The sequence below is a fragment of the Chiloscyllium plagiosum genome, chromosome 24, assembly GCF_004010195.1.
Source record: "Chiloscyllium plagiosum isolate BGI_BamShark_2017 chromosome 24, ASM401019v2, whole genome shotgun sequence".
In the NCBI taxonomy this organism is placed as follows: Eukaryota; Metazoa; Chordata; class Chondrichthyes; order Orectolobiformes; family Hemiscylliidae; genus Chiloscyllium; species Chiloscyllium plagiosum.
Genome location: NC_057733.1, coordinates 14,873,869 through 14,898,737, shown reverse-complemented (window position 1 = coordinate 14,898,737; position 24,869 = coordinate 14,873,869). Strand labels below are relative to the sequence as shown.

The window sequence follows — 24,869 nt, the reverse complement described above, 5'->3', positions numbered from 1 at the left end:
GCTCTCCCTCACAGACACGCTCTCCCTCACAGACACACCCTCCCTCACAGACACGCTCTCCCTCACAGACACGCCCTCCCATTTTCATTCCCTAGAAAAGAAAGTTTAACCGGGGAGGGATTAGACAACCTTGGCTGACAAAGGAAGTCAGGAAATGTATCAAAGAACAAGAGAGATCCTATAAAGTGGCCAAGGGCACTGGGAAATCAGAAGATTGGGAAGACTACAAAAACAAACAGAGGATAACAAAGAGAGAAATAAGGAAGGAGAGGATCAAATATGAAGGTAGGCTAGCCAGTAATATTAGAAATGATAGTAAAAGTTTCTTTCAATACATAAGAAACAAACGACAGGCAAAAGTAGCCACTTCAAACTGATGCTGGAAGGCTAGTGATGGGAGATAAGGAAATAGCTGGAGAACTTAAGAAGTACTTTGCATCAGTCTTCACAGTGGAAGACATGAGTAGTATCCCAACAATTAAAGGGAGTCAGGGGGCTGAGTTGAGTATGGTTGCCGTTACAAAAGAGATAGTGCTAGAAAAGCTAAAAGGTCTTAAAGTTGACAAATCTCCTGGCCCCGATGGGCAACATCCTAGAGTTCTGAGGGAGATGGCTGAGGAAATAGAGGAGGCGTTGGTTGACATCTTTCAAAAGTCACTGAGTCAGAAAAAGTCCTGGATGATTGGAAGATTGCTATTGTAACCCCCTTGTTCAAGAAAGGATCAAGACAAAAGATGGAAAATTATAGGCCAATTAGCCTAACCTTGGTTGTTGGTAAAATTCTAGAATCCATCGTTAAGGATGAGGTTTCTAAATTCTTGGAAGAGCAGGGTCGGATTAGAACAAGTCAACATGGATTTAGTAAGGGGAGGTCGTGCCTGACAAACCTGTTAGAATTCTTCGAAGAAGTGACAAGTAGGTTAGACCAGGGAAATCCAGTGGATGTGGTCTGTCTAGACTTCCAAAAGGCCTTTGATAAGGTGCCACACGGGAGGCTGCTGAGTAAGGTGTTTGAGGTAAGCTACTGGCATGGATTGAGGATTGGCTGTCTGACAGATGGCAGAGAGTTGGGATAAAAGGTTCTTTTTCGGATTGGCAGCCGGTGACAAGCGGTGTCCCACAGGGTTCAGTGTTGGGGCCGCAGCTGTTCACGTTATATATTAATGATCTGGATGAAGGGACTGGGGGCATTCTAGCGAAGTTTGCCGATGATACGAAGTTAGGTGGACAGGCAGGTAGTACTGAGGAAGTGGGGAGGCTACAGAAGGATGTGGACAGTTTGGGAGATGGCCCAGGAAATGGCTAATGGAATTCAATGTGAGCAAATATGAGGTCTTGCACTTTGGAAAAAAGAATACAAGCATAGACTACTTTCTAAACGGTGAGAAAATTCATAAAGCCAAAGTACAAAGGGATCTGGGAGTGCTAGTCGAAGATTCTCTAAAGGTAAACATGCAGGTTGTGTCCGTGATTAAGAAAGCGAATGCAATGTTGTCATTTATCTCAAGAGGGTTGGAATATAAAAGCAGAGATGTGCTACTGAGACTTTATAAAGCTCTGGTTAGGCCCCATTTGGAGTACTGTGTCCAGTTTTGGGCCCCACACCTCAGGAGGGACATACCGACACTGGAGCGTGTCCAGTGGAGATTTACACGAATGATCCCTGGAATGGCAGGTCTAACATACGAGGAACGGCTGAAGATCCTGGGATTGTATTTATTGGAGTTTAGAAGGTTAAGAGGAGATCTAATAGAAATTTATAAGATAATACATGGTTTGGAAAGGGTGGACGCTAAGAAATTGTTTCCGTTAGGCGAGGAGACTAGGACCTGTGGGCACAGCCTTAGAATTAGACGGGGTAAATTCAGAACAAAAATGCGGAGACATTTCTTCAGCCAGAGAGGGTGGGCCTGTGGAATTCATTGCCGCGGAGTCCAGTGGAGGCCGGAACGCTAAATGTCTTCAAGGCCGAGATTGATAAATTCTTGATGTCACAAGGAATTAAGGGCCACGGGGAGAATGCTGATAAGTGGAGTTGAAATGCCCATCAGCCATGATTAAATGGCAGAGTGGACTCGATAGGCTGAATGGCCTTACTTCCACCCCTATGTCTTAGGTCCGGTTGAATCTTTCAGCAGTCAGCAGTCTTAGAATCCCTCAGTGTGAAAAGAAGCCATTCAGCCCACTGAGTCTGTACTAACCCTCTGAAGAGCATTTCCCCAGACCCCCATTGTAATCCCGCATTTGCCATGGCTAACGCACCTAGCTTACACATGCTTGGATACTACGGACAATTTCCCAAGGCAAATCCACCTAATCTGCACACCTTGGGACTGTGGAAGGAAACCAGAGCATCTGGAGGAAACCCACACAGTCATGGGGAGAGCTTACAACTCCATACAGACAGTAACCTGAGGCTGGAATTGAACTCAGACCCCTGACACTGTGAGGCAGCAGTGCTAACCACTGAGCCAATATGCCGCTCCAAGCATTTGGGCCGAATCAAAATCGTGATTGCTCTGTTTCAAAGGAGTTGCCATAATTCACTCTCTCTCTCCACTTTTAAATTTCTATTTGCCCTCCACAACTGTCTCATTCCCATCCTGAATCTTGAATTTTGATATAAGCTACATATATGGCAGGAGCCACTTTTCACTTCATCCAACTCGTCCAAATGAGCACCATTGTGGAACTCTCATCCATAAACTGCAGTGGATACCAAATCAATTGTTAATTTTAAATCTGGAATAGATTCTTTGTTAAGGAAAGGTATTAAGGGATATGGACCAAAGTCAGGTATATGGAGTTAGGCTACAGATTAGCCATGATCTCATTGAATGGTGGAACAGGCTTGAGGATCTAAATGGCCTACTTCTGTTACCATGTACCATGAACTTATTCAATCATAGAGACTCACAGCCTCTTCTGATTCGCTAAAACTGAAACTCTCCTCCCATCTCCTGGCACCTCGTGCACCTGCCTCTTGTCACTTCCACTCAAGTACAATGAACCAGAAATAAAGTCCTACAGCACGAAGACAGGCCCTTCAGCCCAAACTGGTCCATGCTGACCAAAATGTCCATCCAGGCAAACCCCATTTCCTTGCACTTGACCCATATCCTTCTAAACCTTTCCAATCCATGTATGTGTCCAAACGCCTTTTAAGTGTTGTTAATGTACCCACCTCAACCACTTCCGCTGGCAACTCATTCCACGTATGTACCAACCTCTGTGGAAAAAAGTTTCCCTTCAATTTCCCTTTTATCCTTTGCCCTCTAACTTTAAACTGATGATCTCTAGTCCTCGATTCCCCAACCCTGGGAAACAAAACAGAGTGCATTCACCCTCTCCATACCTCTCATGATCATATACACTTCTAAAAGATACCCCTTCAGTCTTCTACGCTCTCAGGAAAAAGGTCTTAGCTTGTCCCAGCACTCCCTATAACCCAGACCCTGGAGTCCTGGCAGGATTCTTTTAAATTTCTTCTGCATTTTTCCCAGTTTAATAATATCCTTCCTACAGCAAGGTGACCAAAACTGAACATAACATTCCAAGTGCAACCTCACCAATGTCTTGTATAACTGAAACATAACTTCTCAACATCTATACTCAATGCCCTGATTGATGAAGGCCAAAAACCTTCTTCACAGTCCTCAATCAAAACAGAAAGCACTGAGAAACTTTGTAGGTCTGGCAACATTTGTGGTGACAGAAACAAAATTAACATGGGAGTATAATATGACATTTGTTTGGAATCAACAGAACAAAATGGGCAGCACGGTGGCTTGGTGGTTAGCACTGGTGCCTCACAGTACCAGGGACCCGGGTTCAATTCCAACCTTAGGTGACTGTCTGTGTGGAGTTTACACATTCTCCCCGTGTCTGTGTGAGTTTCCTCTGGGTGCTCCGGTTTCCTCCCATAATCAAAGATGTGCAGGTTGGGTGAATTGGTCGTACTAAATTGCCTATAGTGCTTGATGCATTAGTCAGAGGGAAATGGGTCTGGGTGGGTTTCAGATCTCCGGCATTTACTTTTGTTTTACAGTTTAGTAGTCACTTTTTGCTGACAAATATCTGTAACAGGACAACTGACTGATATTTGGTTGCATGACCGCAAGTGAATAAATGGTGATTCAGTCCCACTTCGGCTGTAAGTGAGGCAAGATTGTTCTAATTGGGAAACATGCTTCATTTTGATCACTTATTTTGCTGTCTAGAAATCTTAAGTTAATAGCAAAGAGATTCCGTAGGTTTTACTTTCTGATTTGCTGCCTATGAGGACAGAGAAATGTAATTGGCTACATATATAGATTGCTATCAGCACTCTACACCAGATCACTTTCATTTAGCATTACATTTCAATGACTGTCCAGAAAAATGTAAAACTACAGTCCAGCAAACTGCAAAATTGCAGTGCAAAGAGTTCTTCAATGTCAGCAGTGGGTCCTATTGCTTCATAGGAGTCTATGAAATCAGGGCCACTCTATTCAACTCACCACTGCACTGGTTTCACACTAGGAAATGATTTACAAAATAGCAGATCTGAGATATTCAAAATGATGAGAATCCATTTTCCTTCTCCTCATTGTCTGTGTCCCATGCTTGGATATGACTGCATGAGTGGGAGAAAGTGAGGATTGTAGATGCATCCGAGGAGCAGGAGAATCGACGTTTCGGGCATAAGCCGATTCTCCTGCTCCTCGGATGCTGCCTGACCCGCTATGCTTTTCCAGCACCACATTCTCAACTATGACCGCACAAGTGACAATGACCCACACTGCACTGTTGTGAATAAATTCATTGTGGATCAGCCTGCATGTTGGCAGGCCATTACCTGAGGCAGCCAAGCCTGTTCTTATTTTCCACTGACACTCACTCCTCCTGCCTACTGCACAATTAGTACAAAGCCAGTTTTCAGCTGAAAGGAGAGGCGTATTGTGGAAGCATTCTTTTTGTGCACTCAAATTGCAATAAATGGCAAAAGGAAAATTGAAATTTGGCATTCTCAAGTTTGCCCCGATGGGTGGAAGGTAAAAAGGCTCGACTACATTGCCCCTTTCATCAATATGCTCAGTGGTTAGCACTGCTGCCTCACAGCGCCAGGGTCTCAGGTTCGATTCCAGCCTTGGGAGATTGTGTGAAGTTTGCACATTCTTCCCGTGTTTGTGTGTGTTTCCTCTGGGCGCTCCGGTTTCCTCCCACACTCCAAAGATGTGCAGGTCAGGTGAATTGGCCATGCGAAATTGCCCATAGTATTAGGGGCATTAGTCAGAGGGAAATGGGTCTGCGTGGGTTACTCTTCGGAGGGTCAGTGTGGAGTGATTGGGCCGATGGGCTTGCTTCCACACTGTAGGGAATCTAATGTAATATTCGGTTGGCTGTGGTCAGCCCTGAATAAGGCTGAGGGGAGTTAAATCATGCTTCATTCCACTGCTAAGGTGCAAACATCTATCATACTAGATGGACATTGCTTAGACTGAGATCCAGCTGAACTTCATTCTCTGGACTTAATCTAATGCATAAATTACAATATCTCAAAAATAACGACTGATACCTCCTGCCCAATAATACTGGAAACTGACGATCCAAGATATCACCATCTGACTGACTCTGACAGTTTCGCTTCAGTAGGTCATTTCTCTCTCTCTCTCTCAGGAGAGAAAAGGCCAGTGACTGTATGAAAGCGATCATTACTACTGTGATTTATTGACTCTTGAGATTATTCTAAAACTGTCAAAACATCAGACAGATTACAGCATGTTTTAGGTACCAGTTGATCAGCTTGGTCAATTTTCTTTCCAAGATAGATGCACAAAGCATCCAGCCATTAAACCAAATCATTTTAACAGCTACTTCAGTTCAACTTGGCAAATTCTCTCAAATACTGTAAAATTACAGTAATCTCTGATCTTATCTGGAGGGAGGGGTGTCTGATTTGCCTGGTAAGGGGCAAAAACAGTTTTTGGTAAATATGAAGGCTCTAACCTTTAGCAAGCAAATGCCACCAGCAATGGGGATTGCTTATACAAGGACTTTCTATTGACCTGGATCAGTCAGGAGCTGCTAAGTCTCTGAGGGCCTATAGCCAAATAATTTGAAGTATACCAGCCTTGGGTAAAACTTATGGATGGAAGAATTGGGGTCCAGCCTCGGGCAGTGGCTTGGATCCCCAAATAAGTCTTCTTTGTGCTTTATTTTATTTTCGATTGGTCCTTGTTACTCATGCCATGGGAGTCATTTAAAAGCAAAACATGCCTTCGAAACGTTTCTCCTATATCTTTTCCAGACATTAGCTGAGGACGGGAATGTATACAGGGCTCTTTCCTACCCATAGCACAACTGTTGCCCACGTTTCTCAACTTCTTGGGGTGATACATTGGTTCTGGGACAACTTAGTCTGTCATAAATTAATGCACTGGAGTATGCAACTACTTTATCATCTTAATCACTCTTCCCATGCGTGCTTGATGCTGGTTTTGGGAAGCCTTCCTACACTCATTCCACCTTTCCCTGAGTTGAACCGTGATTGATCTCTTGGCTTGATATTAGCCCATGGAGTTACAGACTGCAGTGTTGTGCCAATGTTACTACTGATTAATGCCTAGTTCTGGTTGACTGGATCTGCTGCTAGTCTGTGCAATGTAGCACAGTGATACGTACCTCTGTAAATGTTGCAGGATGCCCTCACAGTTTAGGCAAGTCCTCGTTTTCACAATGACCATATAGTCTTAACTTCTACAAATTCTGTCATGCTTATGATGGGTAGATTGAACAAAAGGAAGTCTAACATCTAATTCCCTGATGTTGATTCTCTGAGCATTTGGCACAGCCCCAGTCTGGCAGCTATATCATTAACAACTCAGCCGGCTCATTCAACAGATAAATCATTTAATTCCCAAAATGAGATTACTTACTCTAAATACTCCCAAGATGCAAGGTACAGTTTTAAACATAAATTCAAACTTTACATGATTGGCCGTCATGCAAAACCTGCTCTCAACATTTTTTAATTAAACCAAGTATTGTTACAGAGTATTGTGCATATAACCGGGGTGGGGGGGTGGGGGAGGGGGTTGCACACACTATAAATGAGTTGCAGTCTATCAGATTGCTTACTAATAACAATTTACTTTCACATGCTTCTTCTTGAGAAGTTCTAGTTCTGATGAAGAGACTTATCAGAACTTGAAACATTAATTCTATTTCTCTCTCCACAGATGCTGCCAGGCCTGTTGAATTTCTCCAGCATATTCAATGTTTCAGATTTCCAGCATCTGCTTTTATGTTGAGTTAACTCACGAGGTGTGCCAACTTCCATTGTAAGGCTGAATCTCAAATGAGGAAAAGGAATGGGGCCTTACTAATTTGGGAGGTCCTGCCCTGATTCTGCTCCGTTGACAGAAATTTATTCAAACATGGTACAAAAACAGTGCAATTGGTTTTCCATCACATTCTGAGTGAGATGTTAACTAGATGAGGTGGGGGGTGGGAGATTCTGGCATTGAAGAGGTTGGAGCATTTATTTCTTCTGCAAGAATTACGCTCACAAAAAGGCGAAAGGGCCTTAAAGAAGTTTATAAAATCACGAGGGACATGGATAGGGTGAATAATCAAGGTCTTTTTCCCTGGAGTGGGGGGAGTCCAAAATTAGACGGTGAACGGGTAAAATTTAAAAGGAACCTAAGGAGCAACTTTTTCACACAGTGGGTGGTGCATATATGGAATGAGCTGCCAGAGGACATGGTGGAGGCTGGTACAATTTCAGTAGTTAAAAGGCTTCTGGATGGATATTTGAATAGGAAGGGTTCAGGGAGATATGGGCCAAGTGCTAGCAAAAGGCACTCGATTAATTTAGGATATCTGGTCGGGCTGGAAGAGTCTATTTCTGTGCTGTACATCTTTATGACGCTATCACTCTAAATACTTATGAATACATGTCCCCATCTAGTATTTTCTTTTATTCATTGATGGGACATGGGCCTTACCAGCTGGCTGGCATTTATTGCCCAGCCCTAGCTGCCCTTGAAGTGAGTGCCTTGCTGGGCCATTTCACAGAGCAGTTGAGAGTCAACCACATTGCTGTTGGTCAATAGTCACATGTTGGCCAGAGCAGGTGAGGATGGCAGATTTCCTTCCCTGAACAACATCAGTAAGCCCAATTGGTTTTTCTCTGATAATTGGCAATAGTTTCACAGTCATGAGTAGATTCTTAATTCCAGTTTTTAAAAAAATTTAATTCAAATGCCACCATCTGCTATGACGGGATTTGAACCCCGATCCCCTGAATCTTGGCTGAGTTTTTGGATAAATAGTCACTCAATTATATCACAAGGTCATCACCTTCCTGAGGGCTCATTGCACCAAAACATGGCCTTCCAACTTCACTCTATTTGATTACATCTCCAGCCATAAGAGTGGCCATACCACCTGCTGATATCACTGTCTAACCAAGCGTAATCTCGGCCTGACTATCTACCTGATCTCTCTTGTGAGGAAGACTTTGCCAACTTTTTTTCAGCTCTGAGACTGGAAACTCATTGCAGAAAGTCTTGTGATCATAAACATGGCCTCTCCCTAGTCTGTGTCACCTGAGTGTACAGCTTTGTTTAAATTGGAAGCACATTCTTGAACTCAGGGGGAAATTTGATCCAAAAGATTGGAAACTCTATTAGACACCTTGAAAAACTTATGACCCATGCTTCTACAGTGGTCATCTAAATCTTATCAATTTGTTAGATTTTATTTCCTTGGTTGCCATGGGAATTGGAAATGTGAAAAATCTTCCTTCCTGGAAAATTTTACTCTGGTTATTTCTCTCCCTAGGTGTCCCTGACTGTGCAAACTATCTCTGATTGCAATGGCAAAAAAGAGTTTGAACCGACAAAATGCCCAGTTGTTCCATCGTGTCCCCTCTCGATTCAGTAACTGCCAGTATGTGTTCAATCGACTCCCAGCTCCGACTCACCTTCAGGTCAGGAATGTTGTAGCCTTTTCTTAAAGTGATCTGGAAGACCTCTAAGGAACTGATGTAAGCTGCAAGCCTTGTCAGACTCTGTTTCCCACTCCCACCAACGCCAACAAGCAAGGCATTTCCTCTCGGAGACTCCAAGATCCGGTTAATCCGGCAACTGCAACAAGTCAAATGTTGAATTGATTTTTTTACATTTCATTTGTATCATTACTAATACTAGGGTCAGTGAAAATGTTCAAAAGATTGTGCATCTTCTTACATATGGCTCATGGCATCCTCAAAAAGAACTAAGCTCATGGCAGCATTCAGTTCGTTATAACTGTCCAGAGCTTCCATCAGGATTTTGTTTAGAGACTCCCAGTCCTGGACAGGCATGTACTTTGGTTCTCCAATCCCACAGGCAAAGTGACAATACATGTTCATAATCTTAGTCTGTTCCAATGTCTCCTGCATGTCCTGGGAAGGAAACATCACAAGTCACTTTGAGAACCCAGAGCTTTCTAATTAAACCAAGCTCATTGTTTCTTTTTAAAGTGCAGTTTTTTTTTCCTGTTTCCAATTGCCAATTACAGGGCTAAATGTTAGACTAAAAAACAGGCAGACCAGAGAGAAATCCTTCCTTTTGAACTTGGGTATTTCCAAAGGACTTACAGTGTGAAATGGATTTACGAACAAGTGAATATCACAACAGGGTGAGCTAACACTTCAGATTGTTATCAGGAGTGGACAAGTGGAAGCTGAAATACTTTGGGTGAGTGGCGTGAGGTAATGATGTAGAAAAGGTATTGCTAACTGGAGCGACAGAGAGAAAATGGAATGGAACTTGGCAGAAGACCAGATTGAAGTGATAATATCATGGAACTAAAGAGTCTGATTTCACAAGGACATTGCCACAGTGAATCAGATGGCAAATTGGAGAAACAGCACCTTATTTTCCGACGAGGCAGCCTACAACCCAGAGGACTCAACATTGAGTTCTCCAATTTCGAATAACCTACCTATCCACCTCCTGACTCCCTTTCCAGCCCCACCTCCTCCCTTCCATTCCACCTTTCCTTCCAGTTACCAATTCGATTCATCCTTTCTATCGACCAACCAGATCACACCCACCACCTGTCACCACTTCACTACTCTGCCACTCTGTCCACCCAAACCCCTCTCCCTCCATCTTTATCTGCAGCTCCTCCTATCCCCACCTCCATTCCTAAAGAAGGTTATGCCCAAAACACTGACTTCTCCACCCCCTGATGCTGCCCGTCTTGCTGTGTTCTTCAAGCCTTTTCTTGTCTACTTCATAAGGACACAAATAGTGACATAAGATTTATGTAGCTGAAGGAGAGTGCATGTTGGCACAGCAACCTGGTCTCCCCCAATTATTGCACTACCGGTAAAGAGTCATCATTCCTCTCTCACAAAGTTAGGTACAAAAGCGATAGTTACCTCCATCTGAAAACCAAGTATTAGACTGACTGAAAGCAGGTCATATTGAATAAGTCACTTGTTTAGAAATAGAGTGATTTCCTTTTGTTTAGTATACATCCAAATCCCGACCACTACTTTTTTTGCCCAGTGACTGAAGCAAAAATTACCTCGATGTTCATGTAAACAACCACATTGGGAAAGGAAACTAAATGAATGTTCTCAGCTGAAATTAAATGTGGATTTTGACTGAAATTCTCATATTGCATCGTTTCTATGTACAATGTAGAGCTGAACTGATGGTGAGGGGAAATGAAGGTTTTGTGCAACACATTTTCAAGAACAAAAGTTACAAACATCTGACATTTTTAAAAATTTGCTTTTGCCTATTCTGCAACATTCTCTGCAAAAAGGATGGGTTCCTAGGTGTCTCTGGAGTTCTGTTGAAAGTGGACATGGGAAGTTGTGATCGGAGTAGAGGAGGGATTATTATTCCAAGATCACATTGTGGAAAATCCCAACACTTAAGGGTCTGCCCTATTTCACTGGAGTGGCACCATAAGGTATATAGTGCACAAGTTAGGAAGTTCAGGGTGGAGTTTTCAAAGAATACATACTTTATTTGATTATTTCTGTGTGTATCTAATCTGCTTCAATGCAATTCTCTACTTTCTCTCCACCTTTTTCTGGGGATGCCCATTTCCGCTGGAGCACAACAGAGAACAGAGATCATATGTCTTCATGTTCCATGCATAAGTCAAGACTGTGAAGTCTTGATGTGCCAGTTGGCACAATTCTGATGCTGGCAGTCATCCATTGAAATGAACAGGCTACTACTAGTTAAACTCTCACTGAGAGAAAAGCCTAAGTCTGAGTCTGCCAAAATGAGAAGGAGTTTGGCCAGTGCCAAACCAATTTTCACACATTCAACTTTCCCAGCAGAAGTCACTTGACAACAATCAGTAATAAGGACCTGAGTTGATTTTTACTCTCTCATTTTATGCATTCTGGTCAATTAATCTCTTAACATTCCTACTACCTTACTGATTGATGTCACCTGGGACAGCATCATCTGAGGAAGAAAACTTTGCAAGTTTTTGGTTCCCACAGCTAGGTATCACATTGAAGGGTGCATTGGGATAGCTTCAAATAAATTAATTGCCTATGTTTTTGCAGTGTTTGCAGAACGAAGGTTTTCGATACCAGAGATCTCCTCATTATCAGGCGTATTTTGCTGAAACCTTTAATCTGCAGTACATACATCAAACAACTTGTTCACTAATTCAGTCTGGATTTTATCAAAGATGCTGAAGTCTCTCTCTTCTACCATCTTATCCCTGTAGACACGATTAGATTCATGCTGATATAGCTTGACCAGGTCTTGAGGAGTTTTCAAACAGTCAGTTGTACTGAAAAGAATGCCCTGAAAGAAAGACACAGAGACTGCATTAGTATTAAAGCAGGATATTAAGAAGAAAAAATTGATAAATTTTCAATCATGTAATCACCTTTCATAATCTAAGGATATACAAGTACAAAGGCATCCTACCTAATTAGTTAATGAAGGTTTCTATGCAAAAAGGACTTCATATTTCACACTGTTTTAGAACTACCTTACACTAATCTATTGTAGCTACATTTGAAGAGTTGGTAGGTGTGAGTCAAACTCTAAAATGTTCAAACTTTCTTCCCTCCACTATTCATCAAAATTCCTTGCTAAATAATTCAATGAGCCCCAAACCTACAATGTTAAACCTAGATTTCCTGAAGGCTAAGCATTTACAAATAGCACAGGAGTTCAGCTACACAATGAGGATATTAATCAAAATGCTTTAAAACAAATTCATTGCAAAAAGGAAGTCACATACATTCTGAGATTTATCGGAGGGGGCATGTGCTAAAAAAAAATGGCAAATAACTGGCTCTTGGACCAGGTTCAAGTTATATCAGATGTGAGCAAAATTACTTCCACAACTTCAATGAAGAAACTTTGAAGAGCACAAAGGATAACAAAGTCAAATAAAGACAACAAATAATGCAGCTATAAATTCAATGAAAACGTTTGCAGATCTCTATTGTACACGAGGGGTTAAAGCGCCATATAATAACTGTAAAACCATTGAAAAGTTCAAGGCAGATTCAGATGGGTTTAGAACATAGAACAATACAGCACAGTACAGGCTCTTCGGCCAATGATGTTGTGCCGAGCATTTATCTTAACCTAAGATCACACCCGTCAATTTACTGCCATCCAAGTGCTTGAGCAAAAGTCGCTTAAATGTCTCTAACGTCTCGGACTCTACTACCACCGCTGGCAGTGCATTCCACGCACTCACCACTCTCTGTGTGTAAAGAACCTACCTCTGAAATCTCCTCTATACCTTCCTCCAACCACCTTAAAATTATTATCCCTTGTGACAGCATTTCTGCCCTGGGGAAAAGTCTCTGGCTATTTACTTTATCTATGTCTCTCATTATCTTGTACACCTCTATCAAATCACCTCCCTTCATTCTTCTCTCCAGTATGAAAAGCCCTTGCTCACTCAACCTCTCTTAATAAGACAAGCCCTTCAATCCAGACAGCATCCTGGTAAATCTCCCCTGCTCCCTCTCAAAAGCATCTACATCATTCCTATAATGAGGTGACCAGAACTGGACACGATATTTCAAGTGTGGTCTAACTAGAGTTTTATAAAGCTGCAGCAAAACCTTGTGGCTCTTAAACTCATTTCCCCTGTTAATGAAAGCCAAAACACCATATGATTTTTCAACAACCCGATCAACTTGGGTAGCAGCTTTGAGGAATCTATGTACGTAGAGCCCAATGTCCCGCTGTTCCTTCACACTGCCAAGAATCCTGTCTTTAACCCTGTATTCAGCATTCAAATTCGACCAAAATGAATCACTGCGCATTTATCCAGGTTGAACTCCATCTGCCTCTTTTCAGCCCAGCTCTGCATCCTATCAATGTCATGTCGTAGCCTGCAACAGCCCTCAACATTATCTACAACACCACTGACCTTTGTGTCATCAGCAAACTTACTAACCCATCCTTCCACTTCCTCATCCAAGTCATTTTTATAAAAACTACAAAGAGCAGAGGCCCAAGAACGGATCTCTGTCTTGGGCACCACTGGTCACTGACCTCCAGGTGGAATACTTTCCATTCACTACCACTCGCTGTCTTCTTTTAGCCAGTCAATTCTGTATCCCGACAGCCAAATTTCCCTGTATCACATATCTCCTAAATTTCTGAATGAGCCTACCGAGGGGAATCTTATCAAATGCCTTAGTGAAATCCATATACACCACACCCACTGCTCAACTTTCGTCAACTTGTCTCGTCACATCCTCAAAGAACTCATTAAGACTTGTGAGGCATGACCTACCCCTCACAAAGTCATGCTGCCTATCTTTACTCAAACTTGGTTTTTCCAAAAAATCATTAATCCGATCTCTCAGAATCCTTTCCAGTACCTTGTTTATACAGATATAAGACTGACTGCTCTATAATTCCCAGGGATTTTCCTATTCCCTTTCTTGAACAGAGGAACAACATTTACCTCCCTCCGATTATCCGGTACTACTCCCATGGAGAGTGTGGACACAAAGATCATCGCCAGAGGCACAGCAATCCCATTCCTTGCTTCCTGTAGTAACCTTGGATATATCTGGTCTGACCCTGGGGACTTATCTATCTTGAAACTTCCCAGGATTTCCAGCACATCCACTTTCTTAATATCAATCTGTTCTAATCTATTAACCTGGTCCTCAGTGTTCTCACTATCAACAAGGTCCCTCTCTCTCATGAATACTGAAGCAAAAAACTCATTTAGAGCCTCCCCTACCTCTTCAGACCCCAGGCACAAGTTCCCTCCACTATCCCTGATTGGCCCAACCCTGTCTGATCATTCTGTTATTCCTCACCTAAGTGTAGAATACCTTTGGGTTTTTCCCTAATCCTTCCTGCCAAGGCTTTTTTGTGCCCCCTCCTAGCTCTCCTCAGTCCAATTTTGAGTTCTTTCCTAGTTACCCTGTAACCCTCTAAAGCTGTGTCAGGCCCTTGCTTCCTCAACCTTAAGTAAACTTCCTTCTTCCTCTTGACGAGAAGCTCCTCTTCTCTTCTCATCCAAGGCTCCTTCACCTTCCCATTCCTTGCCTGTCTCAGTGGGACAAAGTTATCCAACTCTCGCAACAAATGCTCTTTGAACAGCCTCCACATTTCTGTTGTGCATTTCCTGTAGAACAATTATCCCCAATTTATACTCCACAGCTCCTGTCTAATAGCAGTATAATTTCCCTTCGACCAATTAAATACCTTCCCATACTGTCTGTTCCTATCCCTCCCCATGGCTGTGGTAAAGGAGAGTCAGTTGTGGTCTCTGTTACCAAAATGCTCTCCTGCCGAGAGATTTGACACCTGGCCTGGCTCGTTGCCTAGCACCAAATCAAATATGGCCTCCCCCCAGTCGGTCTAGCTACTTATAATGGGGTTGCCATATTGCTGGAGTACTTTGATTCCCAGCTGACTTTCCTGGAGCTATGCGACCAAACTGCAACTTTTATAACACCAATTAGAACAATCTGAGTAAATCTGTATGAAGATAACAGGCCGAGTATAAGGCAAACAACTCAAGTCTATGCAAATATGATTATCTTGTCACACCATCACAGAGAATAGTGAAATGTTCTGGGCAGAGTTAACCTGGCAATTGAGTTTAAAAGTCCTGCGTAAGGCATGTGCAAATGCACGTGTTTTCCTCAGGGTCCCTACACTCATCAGCTTTTTAAGTCAAGTAATTTTCTGCTCCCCAGTCTGGAAATTGCAGGACAGTATATTCAAAGTAAAACTGATGAATGAGACATAACGGTTTGTTTTGATTTGGATACTTCAAATTGGAGGACAAGTATGTTTATTTCCAAGTCCAGGTATCATTTCTTTTCCAAATCACTATTTAATTTAAAGCAGCCAACTGCTGCTTTGTTTAATACACTACACTGTTAGACAACATAAAGGACACCTGACACAATACTGACTAACTACACCTCCTTTCTTTATGCCAACAAACAGTAATGGTGAATAATTGTAAACAAGGGACATCATATAAATCAGTCAACACTTACTCTGCCCAGTAAAATAATTACTAATGATTAAAAAAAAGTAATTTACCAGTGTGTGAATTAATTGGAAGGAGCATTATGATGGGAGTACAACATAAATAAGTTATTAAAATAGATCATAAAACGTAATTGACAAAACCTCGGCAGACCATCTACTTCTTTACCGTTTGTTTCAATTGTCTGATAACCAAAACAACCTACTGATGATCAATTGTCAGAGTTCTTTCGCCAAATACAAGTGAACCCAATTCAGTGTTCAATGCCTACAACCTCCCATCTGCCCTTCATAGTAGGCAACTTCACAATTTCCTTTTAATGCTTTGTCCAGAGTTCCGCTGCACCTCATTAGCAGGTATGATTCAGCCTGGAAAACGGTCTAAGCTACTTGGCATTTTCTTTAGAAATTATCACAAAGCCAATTCTGCCAGAATTTGTTTGCATAATTTTTTATTGAAGTATCAGCTGTGATAAAGGACAACATGTCAAAGAAAGGTTACTTTATATTAGAAACATATCACTATTATTCTGCTTTTGAGGGAAGCTGTGTTTTATCTGGACTAACGTGGTCTCATCTTCATTAAACGTCATTTGAGGTCAGTCAGAGTAAAACTGCCATTTGAGAGCAGTTAGGGTTTAATTGCTAGTCGTTGAAGGAAATATAAAGATTGAATGGACAACAAAGTTACATCTCAATGTTAAAAATAAAATCAAATCGAATTGGCAGTCTTTTTTGCTATGCGACCCAGATTCCACTTTGAATTACATATGGCACATACAGGTTACATTCCCTACAGAGTGGAAACAGGCCCTTCAGTCCAACAAGTCCACACTGACCCTCTGAAGAGTATCACGCCCCGACCCATTTCCCTCTGATTAATGCACCCAACACTATCGACAATTTAGCACTTCCAATTCACCTGACCTGCACATCTTTGGACTGTGGGAGGAAACCAGAGCACCTGGAGGAAACCCACACAGATACAGGGAGAATGTGCAAACTCCATACAGACAGTTGCCCGAGGCTGGAATTGAACCCAGGTCCCTGGCGCAGTAAGACAGCAGTGCTAACCACTGAGCCAGCGTGCCACTAAATTGGAGGAACAGTATGGTCATTTTCAAGGCTGGATATCATATCTCTTTTAATCATTATATCACAAACACAGACTACTTGGTTCAATCATGTTTATGCCCCATGCAAGCCTCTCTCCATCTATTTTCATCTAATTTTACTATTAGAGGCCTCTCTTCCATTCTCCATGTCCCCTTATTTGGTCCCATATTTGGGGATGTACTTAATATTATTCACAGTTTTGGCCTTGATCTATGAAAATGGTTATTTTCTGTGATTCCTCCATCATGTGTGATGCATACACTCTCAAACCACTCTACAGACAGGTGTATGACTCTGAGAGGGAATGGAGAAGAAGTGAACATAACCAGTATATAATTTAAAATTACTGCCTATAAATTGGCTATAATCTCTCTTTTAAATTGGGACACTCAGCTGAGATGTTATTAATGTAGCTTTGAAAATATATTTTAACAACATACAAAGCAATGATATCAGTTGAGTTATAGAGTATGGAGGTTTACAGCATGGAAACAAGCCCTTTGACCCTACTTGTCCATGCCATCAAGTTTTCACAGTTTAAACTAGTCCCATTTGCCTTCATTTGGTCCATACCGCTCCAAACTTATCCCATCCATATGGCTGTCGAAATGTTTCTTAAATGACAAAATTGTATGCACTTCCACCATTACCTCTGGCAGCCTGTACCAGACAGTCACCACCCTCTGTGTGAAACAAAATGCCCCTCTGGACCCTTTTGTATCTCCCCCATCTCAACTTAAACATATGTCCTCTAGTTTTAGACTTCCTCGAGTTGCACAAACATAAAGCTACTAACATTCAGTTCTTCTTGATTTGGCAGCAATTCTTCGTCAACTTGAATTTCAATGAAATAAGGATTCTTCATCTGCCTATTTCTTCCTTTCATCCTATTTTCCTTCCCATGTTACCCGCTCACTGCTTCTTTTATGGACTCGTGCTGAAGTGCAGAGCCACCCGTGGTGGCAGCACACAGGTATATTGCCCAAATGAGTGGTTCCTGTGGTGCTGAGGTAGTGTCCCTACATCTGAGCTACAAGTCTCACCTGTTCCAGAGATGTGCAATAACATGCCTTAGTAGCTGATTCATTACTATCCATCATCCAAACTACAGACTTCGTTGGAAAGGTTTAACCTCTTCTTGCCCAATACCCTGCAACACAGACTTCTCAGTGGTTGGAAGGCCCCGAGTGTGAATCTTTCTTCTGTGATAAAACGCCACCCAAATTTGAGCAAAGCGTTTTTATTTTGAGACTGCTTCTTAATCTTGGAGGTGATGGCATGGTGGTGAAAATGTGTTTGCAATGCTGCGTGTTTGAGAGTAGCTTGTCTGATGGAGTTCAATTTCAACCTTGGGTGCCATCTATTTAAGGCAGAGTGGTAATGTCTGATCTAAAAGGTTTGGCTTCAAATCCATGCTGCTCTAGACATGTGCCATAACACATGTAAACAGATCGATTAAATATTTTTACCCCTGAATCTAAAATTCAGAGCAGCAATTATAATGCACGAGTTTAAGTGTTGCCACTATTTGCAAGGGCCAAACAATATGTCTTTTTGTTGTGACAATTTCCAATCAATGCCAATTACTGTAAGTTTAAAGTCGATACTGTTTTGTGCTGTGAGCCTATACCTTCTAGGAATTGAATTAATGCAAGTTAAACTTGCTTCATGAAGCATGCTTGTAGCTAATAGATGCAGAAGGTCAATGAAAGTAAACTGCACCTTCTTGTTGCATGACCAATCTTCGTAGCTGCCATTTTAAATCATGGTTATATCGTAATTGCTAGCCAGTTTTATGTAGAGGAGCAGAACCACTTGACTTCAAAGATTTACCAGCAGGGTTCCAGGAATAAAGGGCTTCAGGGGGATAGATTAGAGACGAAATTGTTCTTCCAGAAGAAAAGAAGATTAAGAAGAGATCTGATAAGCAATTTTAAGCAAGCTGAACATTGCAGATCAGATTTCCATTGGTGAAAGGGTTGAGATGCAGAGGACACTGGTTTGGGGTGATTGTCAAAGTAAGCAGCAACTACTTGAGGAAATTCTTATGTAGTGAATGTTGAGCTGAATTGGCCTGCCTGAGTATGTGTTGAAAACAGTTTCACTTATAGCTTTTAGAAGGGTATTACATAATTATCAGGCATGCAAAGATTTGCAGGGCCATGTGGCAAGCATAGGAGTATGTTACTGGTTGAGTATCTCTTACAAAGAGCTAGAACAGACATGAAGGGCTGACGGGCCTCCTTCTAAGCTCTAATCATCAGGCAGTCGATTTTTAAGAGAAATAAATGATACAGTTTCTGCCTACAGAGTAATGTTTTCGAAAAGAGTACAGAGATAAATTGGATCTAAAACTGTAAACTAGCACTCAACAACAACTTGGATTCGTATATTTCTTTTAACATAATACAATGCTCTGAGGCATTTCACAACTATTATCAATCAAAATTTATCCTGACTCTCAAAGAAATATTACAGCTTTGAGGAATATCTGAAATGAGGGAGGACCGGCTTTGGAGGAGGGAATCTCAAAGCTGAGAGTTCAGGCAGCTGAAAATACAGCTGAAACCACCAACGGTGGTGGAGTGATGAAAATCAGGGATTTTCAGGCCAGAGAACAATTTGAAACTTTCAAACTCCTTGGGGCTGTGTGCCCTACAAAGAATGCCCATTGTGAATTGAGACTATTGAAAATGAATCGAGACTACCATTGTCTCTCCATCTGTTATCTATTGCAACATCTGTAGTTTCCAAATTGAGACATTTTTGCTTTCGGGTTGTATACCTGACTTGGATTGTACATTTTAAATATTAAGTGGAATATGCTATACGGGAGCAAATTGGAATTTATTGCAAATTTTCTCATATTCAAGTCAAAATTTTATTCATCCATTCACAGGGTGAGGGCATCGCTGCACATGTCAGCATTTATTGCCCATCCCTTATTTTCCAAAGGGCAGTTTAAGAGTCAATCACATTGCTGTGGGTCTGGAGTCATGTGTAGGCCAGACCAGGTAAGGATGGCAGATTCCTTCCTAAAGGACCTTAGTCAGCCAGATGGGTTTTTCCAACAATCGACAACAGATTCACAGTCATCATTAAACTCTGACTTCCAGATTTTACTGAGATCAAATTACATCATCTGCCATGGCTGGATTCGTACCCGGGTCCCCAGAACATTACCCGGGTTTCTGGATTAACAGTCTAGCGGTAATTTCACAAAGCCATTGCCTCCCCTGATGTTTTCAAATACATTCTTTCTTACAAACTTCAAGAATAATGTATATGCTTCCGGAAGAAGATTAAATCAGGGCTCTCAAGACACCAGAATTAGAATGACAGATATCACAGAGTGCTGTGGGGTCAGGTGAATTTAAAGAGGGGAGGGGGTATGGGAGGTTTCAGCAGCAGATGAGCATTGTCAAGGCAGTGCTATGGAGCTGGAAATTGGAAGCCTTTAGTGAAATCACAGACATGCAGTCAAAGGTTCACCCCTAGGTCAACTATGACCCCAAAATTGCAAACAATCTACGTCAGTCTTAGATAGTTATTAAGGATAGGATAAAGTCAGTGACTTGGTAACAGAGACTGTGGCTTGGGACAATAGCTTCAGTATTCCTAATACTCCGCCAGAGCAAATTTCTCTTCATTCAGTCCTGGATACCTCTCACTCGAACAGTTTGAAGTCTACTGGGGATGGTCAAAAGAGATGATAGTGAGGAATCTATCAAGCTGTGTGCACTGCTATTGGTTGTTCAGCACATCTTCATTTGATCAAGCTTTCTGAAATGGTAGCCTGAATTAATTGATTGCTATGTAAACAAGTCACTACAGGTTAAAACAGAAGTTTCAACAGTAGAGTTAACCAATGACTGCACAACTTTTATCGAAGCTTCAAATGTACAAATAATTAGGCTGACATGTTAAAGGCTTTAGTGTTACTGTGTCTGTTGCTAGTTTGCAGGGTATACTATAGAGCAGGCTGTGGAGTACAAGTCAACCTGGCATGTTAGACAATGCTATTTGTTTTGTGGCAATAATCCTGCATTTGTCTATACTCAGAAAAAATGTCAACATCCTTTTCAGCCAGGGCATGCAATATACAAGCTAATAACGTGCTCAGTTTTTCACTCAACAAATGATGTTTTACTTTATAGTAACCTCGTTACTACAGCAAGGGATCATCAAGGCAGTATGGGCAGTGGTGCAAAGATGCACAGAAGTTTAAAGCACACCCCTCTCGCAGAATGATAAAGATGGCAACCTCCAAGATCACAGCAGCAGTTCACTTTCCTACTCAATGTATAAATCTAACCTTGTTTTTGTTTGAGAGATTTTCAAGGTTGACTTATGCACTGGCCTCTATTGCCACTGCTGAACTTTACTGCGGTGCTACTTTGAGGTCATAATGTGACACAGTTCAACGCCATTCCACAAACTTCAATGCAACCTTGAGAAGTGGCCCCTTCCCTTTGTACCAGCCTATTTGTAATCCTCTGGCCCTCAATGATTTGAATTTGCAGCTTGCACTTTCTCCCCAGCTGAAGTGCTGGTAATGTAATTTCCAGGGATGCAAAGCAGAAAGTGCTGGTTGATGTTTGCAGTGAGGATCTCCACCCTGCCCCACTTGGATCACTGTGGAAGCGAGGTGGCCTGCACCCATAAAGCTACGGTTATACCATTTTTTTTCTTGCTTCCCCTTCATGACAACCTATCCTCAGCCTTTCACTGCTCACACGTGTCTACTCTTCATTTACATGTTTTCTTTCTCTCACTTACAATTTTATATTTTAATTTCAACTTAGGGTCAACACAAAGGTGACTACATATCAACTGGAATGCAAAGTTATTTCCCAATTCTGATTTCTGCTTTTGACAAACCTGATGAGACCTGATTAGTAAAACAACAAAAATCTGCAGTCTTATTAACTCAACCAATCAGTTTGTTTTTGTTCAACTTTGATTCTATGCTCTAAAATGAATGATTGGTACAAGTTTCATAGCAGTGACTTACTGTTTCAAATCACTGTGCAACTCAGTCTCAGTGCGCACATACTGTTTATTAGTGAGTAAGCCAGCCACTTGGACTAATGTCTGTAATCTATCAATTCACACGCATGACAACTCAGTGACCACTTTCCAAAAAAGAGCACGATAAGTGGAGGCCAATTAACTTTTTCCACTTTTAAGTGCCAAAATTATGCCTCGTCATTACAACTCCAAGCTGCTTCTGATTTGCTGTTAAATGAAATAGAAATTATATTAAGAGCAATTTTAGTCATTTTGTTCCAGACAAAGCACTATTATCCAAGTTATGGAAGTATGAGGACCCTTCATAATTACAGACAGAGAACCTTCACAGATAACGAGTGGAAATAATAATTGGAAGTGATTTGGGTCTGTTCCAGAACAGGAGACTGGAATAGGTTTATAATTCATTTTAAAGTGCTTCTGATTCACCACTAAATAAAACTTCTAATGAGAGGATTCTCTAATGGACTGTCCCCAGGCAAGACAGTAGCACAAACCACCCACTGAATTTACAATCTATCTAAACAAGTAACCCAATAGATTTTACTATCCCTGACCCTTTTTGCAGACTTGTTATTAATTAGTATCAGATACTTAGGGCTTGTTATTGGGGAAAATTTCTGATATTGATGGTATATTGTGGAATTGTAAGTACTTTAGACTTAGTGGTGTTTAATGGCTTTGTTACAAATAATGGACAAGAATGTTTGCCCCTTCAATGTGGAATTAGCTATGGGTGAGCAATATTCTTAAGTGCAAATTTCAACTATGTACATATTAGGCTTGATTCAGATCACCCTAAAGGAAAACACCTTTGCTCAGCAATGTATTGTTGGGGTCACCTCAGTCCAACTGACAGTATTGTGGAACGTAAAACAGGTAGCTATAAAGAATTCACAAATCCCAAACCCATGGTTTCCACTACACGGAAGGGCAAAGGGCAGTGGGTTCATGAGAATAGGATCAATTCCAATTTGGGTCTCACCAAGTCCCACACTGTTCTGCTTTACACATATATTCATTCCTTCATGGCTACTGGGTCAAAATCTTGAAACACTGAACCAGCACTGTGGGTGTGCCTTTTGAACATGAGCTGTAGCAATTCAAGAAGTAAACAGTAAAGGCACACCACCATCTTCTCAATGGTTTCTCAAGTTGGTGAAGGTTAGAATTGAAGTTTACTGCTATACACTCTAATAAATATTAATGCACAAAGTCACAGATTATAAGCAAACCCCAGCTATCCAACTTGTCCTCCAAAGCACATGACTAGTTCTAGGACACATGTTAATTCTCAACTATTCCCCACCACCTGCTCATAATTAAACACAATTGACACTTATGCCATGGAAGTGATTTTTAAAGTGTCATATGTATCTGAGTGCATAATCTAAGATGGTACTTGAATTGAATTATCACATTCTTTGAATTAGACAGGAAAGTAAGGGACCACAAACCAAATTAAGAGAATAGCAACAAGTTCTCCCGATGTGCTGGCTTACAATCTTCCCTTAACCAACAGTTCCAGTAACAATAACTTGCCGTTTACTCATTTGGTACGTTTGTAGGATCTTGTCATGCACTAATGGTGATCTCAATTGACAATTGCTAAAAGTCCCAAATGACATGACCACATTTCAAAAGTAATCCAATGGTCATAAACTACTTTGATATGTGATAAGGCAGTATATAATTTGCTAGTGCCAATCACTACAGATTGGCAGGGCTCAAAAGCATTGCTGATCATTATTAGCAGACCAAGCTGCCTGCAATCTTGGAATCAGTATCAGAAAATAGCCCATCCAACCAGTGTCTGTTCATACGGGGACAGCCTCAATGCTTCTGATGACATCTGTGCCTTTACTGTTTACTTAAACTTCTTTTTTACATTGCAACAGTTCAAAACAAAGTAGAAAAGTGTTGGAAATACTCAGCAAATCGGATAGCACCACATGTGCCAATCACATTGACAATTCAGATTTGAGGTCACCAATCTGTAGTATTTAATGTAGTATAAGGATTTGAAAGGGTTAATGTCTGCAAGAGTGAGCAACACTTCACACAGTGATGATCTAAGAGAGCGCATGAGTGACAGGCATCATGATTTCAAATTAGTTATCCTTCTGTAAAGTTGTATTTAGAGTCATAGAGGTTTATAGCATGAAAACAGGCGCTCTGGCCCAACTTGTCCATGCCATCCAGTTTTCACAATTAATCTAGTCCCATTTGCCTATATGTGGCCCACGCCCCTCCATACATATCCCATCTATGTACCTATCCAAATGTTTCTTAAATGACAAAATTGTATTTGCCTCCACCACCACCTCTGGCAGCCTGTTCCAGGTATGCATCACCCTCTGTGTGAAAAAAATTGCCCCAGACCCTTTCTATCTCTTCCCTCTCACCTTAAACCTCTGTCCTCTAGTTTCCTACCATGGGGAAAAGCTGTTGGCTATATACCTTATCAATACCTCTCATTATCTTAGAGACCTCTACAAGGTCACCCCTTAGTCTCCTGTGCTCCAAGGGAAAAAAACTCCCAGCCTATACAGCCTTTTCTTATAACTCAAACAAGTTTTTTTTTTCTTGTGCTACGTGGTCTGGATGATTTGAGTTATAGTTAAGAGTATATAGTTCCTTCATATATAAAGAAAAGCAGGCTTTTGTTGAAATCTATCAAAGACCTGATAATCTCTCCGAGTTAAACTGACCAACATCAATTCACTGTTTCTCCCTTCACAGTTGCTGCCAGACCTTCTGAGCATTTCCATTTTTATTTCATATTTCCAGCATCTACAGCATTTTATTTTTGCTCAATGTAAATGGGGTGCAAGGATATAGAGATGGAACAATGGATCATCTAGCCTGATGGACTGAGAACTCTCTCCGAAGTTCATTCAGGTCCTTCACACTCAACACGTTATAGGGCTATTGCATCTGAAGCCAAGCATTGGATGCTTAAACTGAGCTTTATAGGCCTGGTGTGCCATTATAAATGTAGGGTTCATAATACTGCAGCAATTCAAGTAAAGGTAAATTGAGACTGATAGGAGCTTGCATGACCCTCTACGATATGGGTTTTGGATTATACTGGGCTGTTGGAAGTTGTAAACTTTATACAAGAATAATGAAAAGTTTTTTTGATTCACTAGCTCAAACAGTTGAAGCTGTGTCGGTGGCTAATCACACACTATAAAATCTAGAGTGAGGGAT

At 41.4% G+C, this 24,869-nt stretch overlaps 1 protein-coding gene across 1 annotated transcript in view; it reads right to left on the bottom strand.

The window, feature by feature from the left end:
- The window catches only part of LOC122562034 (dynein axonemal heavy chain 9-like), a 508,505-nt gene that overhangs the window by 261,508 nt on the left and 222,128 nt on the right, over positions 1-24,869 (bottom strand). The window contains exons 42-44 of the mRNA XM_043714478.1: positions 11,655-11,816; positions 9,234-9,430; positions 8,969-9,131 (exon numbers count right to left, since the gene is read on the bottom strand). Coding sequence (XP_043570413.1) covers positions 8,969-9,131; positions 9,234-9,430; positions 11,655-11,816 — 522 coding nt within the window. The remainder of the gene's footprint in view (positions 1-8,968; positions 9,132-9,233; positions 9,431-11,654; positions 11,817-24,869) is intronic.